This window comes from Felis catus, chromosome B3 (assembly GCF_018350175.1).
Source record: "Felis catus isolate Fca126 chromosome B3, F.catus_Fca126_mat1.0, whole genome shotgun sequence".
NCBI lineage: Eukaryota > Metazoa > Chordata > Mammalia > Carnivora > Felidae > Felis > Felis catus.
In genome coordinates this window covers 70,899,139-70,908,453 of record NC_058373.1, presented here as the reverse complement: position 1 = coordinate 70,908,453, position 9,315 = coordinate 70,899,139, and the positions used below count along the sequence as shown (strand labels likewise).

Sequence of the window (9,315 nt, the reverse complement as noted above, 5' to 3'; positions counted from 1 at the left end):
TGGAGCCTGTTTCCGATTCTGTGTCTCCCTCTCTCTCTGCCCCTCCCCCATTCATGCTCTGTCTCTCTCTGTCCCAAAAATAAATAAACGTTGAAAAAAAAATTAAAAAAAAAAGAAAGAAAAAAGACAGTCTCTTTAACAAATGGTGCTGGGAGGACTGGACAGCAACATGCAGAAGGATGAAACTAGACCACTTTCTCACACCATTCACAAAAATAAACTCAAAATGGATAAAGGACCTGAATGTGAGACAGGAAACCATTAAAACCCTAGAGGAGAAAGCAGGAAAAAAACCTCTCTGACCTCAGCCGCAGCAATTTCTTACTTGACACATCCCCAAAGGCAAGGGAATTAGAAGCAAAAATGAGCTATTGGGACCTCATGAAGATAAAAAGCTTCTGCACAGCAAAGGAAACAATCAACACAACTAAAAGGCAACCAATGGAATGGGAAAAGATATTTGCAAGTGACGTATCGGACAAAGGGCTAGTATCCAAAATGTATAAAGAGCTCACCAAACTCCACACCTGAAAAATAAATAATCCAGTGAAAAAATGGGCAGAAAACATGAACAGATACTTCTCTAAAGAAGACAATCGGATGGCCATCAGGCACATTAAAAGATACTCAACGTCACTCCTCTTCATGGAAATACAAATCAAAAACCACTCTGAGATATCACTTCACACCAGTCAGAGTGGCTGAAATGAACAAATCAGGAGACTATAGATGCTGAAGCGGATGTGGAGAAACGGGAACCCTCTTGCACTGTTGGTGGGAATGCAAACTGGTGCAGCCGCTCTGGAAAACAGTGTGCAGGTTCCTCAGAAAATTAAAAATAGATCTACCCTATGACCCAGAAATAGCACTGCTAGGAATTTACCCAAGGGATACAGGAGTGCTGATGCATAAGGGCACTTGTACCCCAATGTTTATAGCAGCACTTTCAACAATAGCCAAATTATGGAAAGAGCCTAAATGTCCATCAACTGATGAATGGATAAAGAAATTGTGGTTTATATACACAATGGAATGCTATGTGGCAATGAGAAAGAATGAAATATGGCCTATTGTAGCAATGTTGATGGGACTAGAGAGTGTGATGCTAAGTGAAATAAGCCATACAGAGAAAGACAGATACCATATGTTTTCACTCTTTTGTGGATCCTGAGAAACTTAACAGAAGACCATGGGGGAGGGGAAGGAAAAAAAGTTAGAGAGGGAGAGAGCCACAACATAAGAGAGTCTTAAAAACTGAGAACAAACTGAGGGTTGATGGGGGGTGGGAGGGAGGGGATAGTGGGTGATGGGTATTGAGGGCACCTGTTGGGATGAGCACTGGGTGTTGTATGGGAACCAGTTTGACAATAGATTTCATATTAAAATAATTAATTAAATTAAATTTTTAAAAAAGAGCATAGGTGTTAACTCTTCTTTAAATGTGTGTTAGTATTACCTTGGAAAGCCATCTGGCCCTGGACCATTTTTTTTTTGGGTGATTTTTGATTATTAATTATATTTCTTTACTGGGTATGGGTGTGTTCAAATTTCTGTTTCTTCCTGTTTCAGTTTTGGTGGTTTATATGTTCCTAGGAATTTGTCTATTTCTTCCAGATTGCCCAATTTATTCGTGTACAGGATCTCATTTTATTCTCTTATTATTGTTTGTATTTCTGTTGTTTTGGTTGTGATCTTTCCTCTTTCATTCTTGATTTTAGTATTTGGGTTCTTTCCTTTTTCTTTTTGATTAAACTGGCTAGTGGTTTATCAATTTTGTTATTCCTTTCAAAGAACCAACTTCTGGTTTCATTGATCTACTTTTTTTTTTTGTTTTTTGGGTTTTTTTTTTGTTTCAGTGCATTAATTTCTGCTCTAATCATATTATTTCCTGTCTTCTGCTATATTTGCTGTTGTTTTTCCAGCTCTTGAGGGCGTAAGGTTAGGTTGTGTATCTGAGACATTTCTTCCTGTTTAGGAAGCCCTGGACTGCTATATGCTTTCCTGTTATGACTGCCTTTGCTGCATCCCAGAGGAGAAAATATAATATTTTAAAATTTTATTCATTTATCTTTTTATATTCCAGTATTATGAGGAGCACTGAGTAATGTATAGATGTTGAATCACTGTATTCTATACCTGAAAGTATTTAACACTGTATGTTAACTACATAGGAATTAAAATAAAAACATATTTAAAAATTGAATAAAGAGATGGAACAAAAGAAAAAGTAAAGTTGTGTTAACCTTATAATTGAACATAGAGATATTTACATACATCAAAGGCTAACCATAGGGAAATGTTGATGGATCAATATAATTTTGGTTTATCTTTGTAATATGCCATAACTCACTGAGATAGGTCACTAATAAAATATATTGAGAAAGAAATTCTAGTGTAATTAACATATAGTGTTATATGTACAATATAGGGGTTCAAAAAACTCTTAATCCCATACACCTCATTCACCCATCCCTCCACTTACCTCCACTTTTTCAACCACCAGTTTGTTCTTTATTATTTAAGGATCAGGTTTTGTTTGTTTTTTTGTTTTGTTTTTGGTCTCTTTGTTCATTTGGTTCTTAATTTCCACCTATTAGTGAAATAATATGCTCTTTTGTCTTTCTCTGTCTGACTTACTTTGCTTAGCATTATATTCTGTAGGTCCATCCATGTTATTGCAAATGGAAAAATTTCATTCTTTTTTATGGTTGAGCAATAGTCCATTGTATGTGTATGTATACATAGACATCTATCTTCTTTATCTTCCATATGTTCTTTATCTATTCATCTATGGGTGGGCATTGGATTGCTGTCATATCTTGGCTATTGTAAATAATGCTACAGTGGACCTGGGGTGCCTGCATCACCTCAAATTAGCATTTTCATTTTCTGTGGGTAAATATCCAATAGTAGAATAACTGGATCATATGGTAATTCTATTTTTAGTTTTTTAAGGAACCTCCATACTGTTTTCTATGGTGGCTGCACCAGTTTGTATTCCCACCAACAGTACATGAGTTTCCTTTTTCTTCCACATCTTTGCCAACGCTAGTTTCTTGTGTTTTTTATTTTAGCCATTCTGACAAGTGTGAAGTTTATGGAAATAGTTTTAAGATGGTTATGGCATTAAAATAAGTCACACAGTGCTAAAATTAAACCACACATGGTACCAGAAACTGTTGTTTAACTGTATTTACCCCAAGCTGAGTTATGCCTTGAGTAATGTCCTGGACTTTATGTTTAGCTCTTATCTTTACCGTATTCTAGGTAGCTAATACACTGTAAATTCCTAATCCTTGTCCTGTGCCCTCTGAAAAATCATTAATATCCAGCTAAGGCTATTAGTCTGTTTCCTTAAAGATGCATACTTTGACAGGGTAGACTTCCTTCAAATTTGCATCTTCCTTCTCAGTAAGTATGTCTCAGTGGAGAATTATTGGCTTACAGTGTTAATGCCCAAAGCAATCTGTGCTCTCTGTTACATGTGTATCAGTTGTTTCAACTCAGTAATGCAAAATAGACCTCTGTCTTTTTAGAAATTGAATTACAGGGGCGCCTGGGTGGCGCAGTCGGTTAAGCGTCCGACTTCAGCCAGGTCACGATCTCGCGGTCCGTGAGTTCGAGCCCCGCGTTGGGCTCGGGCTGATGGCTCAGAGCCTGGAGCCTGTTTCCGATTCTGTGTCTCCCTCTCTCTCTGCCCCTCTCCCGTTCATGCTCTGTCTCTCTCTGTCCCAAAAATAAATAAACGTTGAAAAAAAATTAAAAAAAAAAGAAATTGAATTACATATAGAGGGACTAATGGGCTTAGATACTAAAATTTCACTTACGTGATAAATAGCTTCAAAACAAAATTGAATCCACTTGCTAAAATACATTCTTAAATAAGACTACTACAATTTGTGGTGAGTGGTGTTTAAGATGATAATGGGCTTTCATTTTAGTAGTTTTAAAATACAATTTAGTGAATTTTCAGACAAATATATCACTCATGTTTTGTTAAGGGAAGTTACACTCCAGTGATGGAATTTGACTCTGATTTACATTTTATGAATACCATGCGCAGTGCCAAAGATTTTCCTCAGAGCAGTCTTCATTTCCTTGTTCCTAAGGCTATAGATTAGAGGATTACAGAGGGGTGTTATCACAGAATAAAGTAAGGTCACAATTTTCTGCATTTTCACTGGGCGTCCTGATCCAGGACTAACATACATCACCATAACAGAGCCAAAAAACAGGATCACCACTGCCAGATGAGAAGCACAAGTGGAGAAAGCCTTGTGTTTGCCTGCTGCTGAGGGCATCCTTAGCACAGACACAATCACCAGAGCATAGGAACAAAGAACAAAGAGAAAGGTTCCAATCATAAAAATAGCATTGAAAGTAGAGTAAATGAACTGTGTTGTGGTGTCTTCAGAACAGGACAGCATCATCAATGGGACAGGATCACACATGAAATGGTTGATGGTATTTGGGCCACAGTAGGGTAACTGTGAAATGAGAACAACTGGGGTTAGGAAGAGGACGAACCCGCACGACCAGCCAAAGATGGCAAGGCCAGTGTACAGCTGTTTCGTCATAATGCGTGGGTAATGCAGAGGACGACAGATGGCAAGGTACCTGTCAAAGGCCATGATGCAGAGGAAGAAGCCCTCATCACACCCCAGAGAGAAGAAGAAATAGAACTGTGCAAAACAGCTCACAAAGGAAATGGACTTGCTTGAGGACAGGAAATTGGCCAACATGTTAGGGACAGTTGTGGTGACATAACATATTTCCAGGAGAGAGAAATTCCCCAAGAGGATGTACATGGGCGTGTGAAGACGCCGTTCCCACCACACTGCACAGACAATGGCTGCGTTCCCCATGAGAGTCAGCGTGTAGACTACTGAGAAGAGCCCGAAGTAGAGGAGCTGCATTTCTGGGCTTGAGGGAAAGCCCACGAGGATAAAGTGGCTAACGGAGTTGGTGGTTTCTGTGCTGGACACATTCATTGGTCTGGAAGACATGGAGATGACTTTGTTATAGCACTCTTAATGGAGTATGCTGGTTCTTCCTGAAAACATTAAATTTCTTTATTTTTTATTTCATAAAGTAGTAAACAGACTTTTGCTTAAACAACAAAACTGTAACTTACATTACTCAGCCCCTGAACATATATTATTTAAAAAGGTGCAGTACTAGAAAAGAAGGAAAACATGAGTTGGAGACAAATTTTTCCCTTTCTAAGAATGCTAGACTAGATACTAGGAATGCAATCTTGTGATTCTGATAAATTACCGGTATTAGTTTACTTTTCATATGTCTACCTGCACTACTGATACTATATTTCTGTGCATGTGAATATATTTCAACAGTCTATGAGTACTTGATATTCTATGATTTATAACTGACTTAATAAAAAGACTAAATGAAGACACCTAAGAATCTAAGGGTAGTGCCATGACAGGACACAAACTAATATTTATTTTCATTTTCAGTTCCTCCAGGTTACTCATGGTGTTTTAAAGTAACCTAAAAAAAACTCTATCATTCCAGGATTTATTCATTTTTTTAATGATACTTAAGTATTCATACCAGTGTTTAGTATAAAAATAAAAATGCTTCCTTTACTTTTTTGTCAACTGAATGCACTATATATTGTGAGAAAGAGCCCTGTACCTTGGCCTCTAAGTTGCTCTGGCTAAATATTTTGATGTGTTTCTGTGTCGGTATATGTACCACATATGTATGCCCGTAATGGCAATTGACCTGAGGGAAAGCAGCTAGTTTGAGTCACAGTGACCAAGTTCATTGTCCCTATACTTGCACCCGTGGTCAAGTTGGCTGTAAGAAAATTGGAAAAATAGGTTTCATACTTTTGTATTTCCATAGTATTTTTTTTTTACCTCCTTCCCACCCCCAGTCCTTTCCCACGTGTTCTTTTTTTCTCCCTTTTAGACAGAACTTTCATATCTTTTTACATCTCACTAAACCCCATCTAGGCCTTTCATGTCTGGGCAAATCAGAAACAATGAGCTTTGCACTTCTCTCTGGGTACTTCCATCCCAAGTAGTTGTTCCTAAATCAAAACTCAGTTCTCCTGTTTCCTCAGTACCTTTACTCTGACCTTTTGCATTAAGCAAGGTAATTCATTCAAAATACTTATTAAACTTCTTCATTGTATCAAGTTGTCTTTTAAGTGCTGAAGAAACAGCTGTGGGTATGCCAGATCTTGCACTTATGGAATATAATCAAGAGATTAACAATATATTTTAATACATTTTTTGCTGAAATTTTTTTTGTTTTATTCTCCTGGAAATATTTTTTACATTTTATAAGGAATAATCTAATAAATCAAAGAAGATTTTTCAAGGTAGAAATCCAAGACTCTAAGTCAGGGAAATCCTGGACTTACTTGTGTAAAGGTCAGACCACATAGATGGCTGACTCTTTTATTTGACCGTTGAGATGGCATCTAGATTGGAAGGACTACTATTTATAGATTCTTTTTGCCCTGTAATTGTATATATGGTTGTAGAAGGTCAGGTCAGCCAAATCCTTGGCTCTATTGGTTTTCTTTTTTTTTTTTAATTAAAAAAAAAATTTTTTTTTTCAACGTTTGTTTATTTTTGGGACAGAGAGAGACAGAGCATGAACGGGGCAGGGGCAGAGAGATAGGGAGACACAGAATCAGAAACAGGCTCCAGGCTCTGAGCCATCAGCCTAGAGCCTGACACGGGGCTCGAACTCCCGGACCGCGAGATCGTGACCTGGCTGAAGTCAGAAGCTTAACCGACTGTGCCACCCAGGCGCCCCAGCTCTATTGGTTTTCTAAAACACTTTATTAATATTTTTAAGAACAGAATTTACTCATTTACACAGGGATTTTGAGAAATCATGTCCCTGAATTCCTTTTTGAAAGATTTTTTATTATTATCATTGAAGTATAGTTGACATACAACGTTCTATTAATTTCAGGTGTACAACATAGTGATTTGACAATTTTATACATATTGGAATGCTTGCCACGATAAGTGTAGTTACCATGTTACCAAATATGTTATAATATTATTGAGGATATTTTCCACATTGTACTTTTTTATATTCCAATGGATTGTCCTTTTGTCCTTTAGGCATTCCTGTGGTCCTGTTTACTCAGCACCCTAGTGTCATCATCTCAGTTTAATTATTCAGAGGTAGGTCGTTGACAAAGTATTTGTTTCAAATCATTATTGACCCTTAGCTGCCTTATTTTAGAATATTTCCTGGAGATAGTAATTGTCCAAAGCCAGAGTTTAGGGTATATCCTGTATGATTAACAAAAATAACAATAAAAACTCAACATGCTGGAAACTTTTGTTACTTCAAAAAGAATCCCCATTAAACCAGGGCTTATTAATGTGATGGGACTGAAAAGTAATAAATGGGTTTTGGAAAGAAGATATCACTGGAGAGAGAAATTTGCCATATTTATTCACCAAGCAACAAAAATCATCAAAATAAATCCTTCTCCAGCAATTGTCAGTTAATATACCTCTTCACTTAAAATCCTAAGCCCTTGTATGTATCTCTTATTTATCTTTTAGAGTGATACACAAACTAAGTGAAAAATATTCCCCAGAATTCAGGGAAACAAGAAGGAAGTTAATATTTTTAGGTTTTATTTATTTGTCAGCATTTCAGTCTAATGAAATATTTTCAGCTTTTTTAAAGATAAAAAATTTCTTATGAAATTATTTTTGCAAAAACTTTGAGTACATGTGGCTCACATGTTAGACAATTTCCACTTACTCCTTGGATGAATGCTGAGAAGAGGGTCAGAGACCAGACATAAAATATTACTCCATGGAGCAACAGGCATGTGAAGGACTTCCAAGAAATTGGATGATCCAGTTTGTAATCTCTCATGGATTGCAAAGAGTAAGCCCTACAAGATACTTTTTCTCTAGTTTGAAAGCACATGTTTATGGTAAAAATGAAAGCCCAGAAGAAGGTATTATATATGTCTACTTTCTTGCATCATGACCTTTCGGGATTTGGGATTTATCCTCTTGACGATTTGATAGTATTTGTTCAAAAGAGGAGATAATTTTTGAATTTTCACTTATTTATAATTAAACAGCAAGTCTTAGTATTCCACAAGGAATAGTGAAGATAAAGAATCAATTCTATCTTTTCTTTTTTCTCTAGTAGTCATATATCATTGAAGGTTTTTGGGGAATAATTAGTCATAATAGGGATTGTTATAATAGCTGTAATAGCAAGCTCATAGGAATCCCTTTGTCTATTTTGAAGAAGAAGAAATCATTCTTTGACCACCAAATGTCTGTACTTAGGTAGTTTGTTAGCGATATCTGAGGTGCATTTTATTTATTTTATTTTTAAATATGAAATTTATTGTCGAGTTGGTTTCCATACAACACCCAGTGCTCATCCCAACAGGTGCCCTCCTCAATGCCCATCACCCACTTTCTCCTCCCCCCCACCCCCCATCAACCCTCAGTTCTCAGTTTTTAAGTCTCTTATGTTTTGGCTCCCTCCCTCTCTAATTTTTTTTCCTTCCCCTCCCCCATGGTCTTCTGTTAAGTTTCTCAGGATCCACAAAAGAGTGAACACATATGGTATCTGTCTTTCTCTGTGTGAATTATTTCACTTAGCATAACACTCTCCAGTTCCATCCATGTTGCTACAAAGGGCCATATTTCATTCTTTCTCATTGCTGCGTAGTACTCCATTGTGTATATAAACCACAATTTCTTATCCATTCATCAGTTGATGGACATTTAGGCTCTTTCCATAATTTGGCTATTGTTGAAAGTGCTGCTATAAACATTGGGGTACAAGTGCCCCTATGCATCAGTACTCCTGTATCCCTTGGGTAAATTCCTAGCAGTGCTATTTCTGGGTCATAGGGTAGATCTATTTTTAATTTCTTGAGGAATCTGCACACTGTTTTCCAGAGCGGCTGCACCAGTTTGCATTCCCACCAACAGTGCAAGAGGGTTCCCATTTCTCCACATCCGCTAAAGCATCTATAGTCTCCTGATTTGTGCATTTTAGCCACCCTGACTGGCGTGAGGTGATATCTGAGTGTGGTTTTGATTTGTATTTCCCTGATGAGGAGCTGCGTTGAACATCTTTTCATGTGCCTGTTGGCCATCTGGATTTCTTCTTTAGAAAAGTGTCTGTTCATGTTTTCTGCCCATTTCTTCACTGGATTATTTGTTTTTCAGGTGTGGAGTTTGGTGAGCTCTTTATACATTTTGGATACTAGCCCTTTGTCCGATATGTCATTTGCAAATATCTTTTCCCATTCCATTGGTTGCCTTTTAGTTG

General features: G+C 37.2%; 1 protein-coding gene across 1 annotated transcript; it reads right to left on the bottom strand.

Moving 5' to 3' along the window:
• Positions 1 to 3,793: 3,793 nt before the first annotated feature.
• On the bottom strand, positions 3,794 to 4,991 carry LOC111560952 (olfactory receptor 11G2-like). Its single transcript, XM_045059614.1, has one exon. The coding sequence runs from the start codon at positions 4,989 to 4,991 to the stop codon at positions 4,038 to 4,040; it is 954 nt and encodes a 317-aa protein (XP_044915549.1). The 3' UTR covers positions 3,794 to 4,037.
• Between the last annotated feature and the right edge of the window lie 4,324 nt (positions 4,992 to 9,315).

Coding starts and splice junctions, on each gene's coding strand:
- LOC111560952 (XM_045059614.1), bottom strand. CDS start 4,991: ATGAATGTGTCCAGCACAGAAACCACCAACTCCGTTAGCCACTTTATC.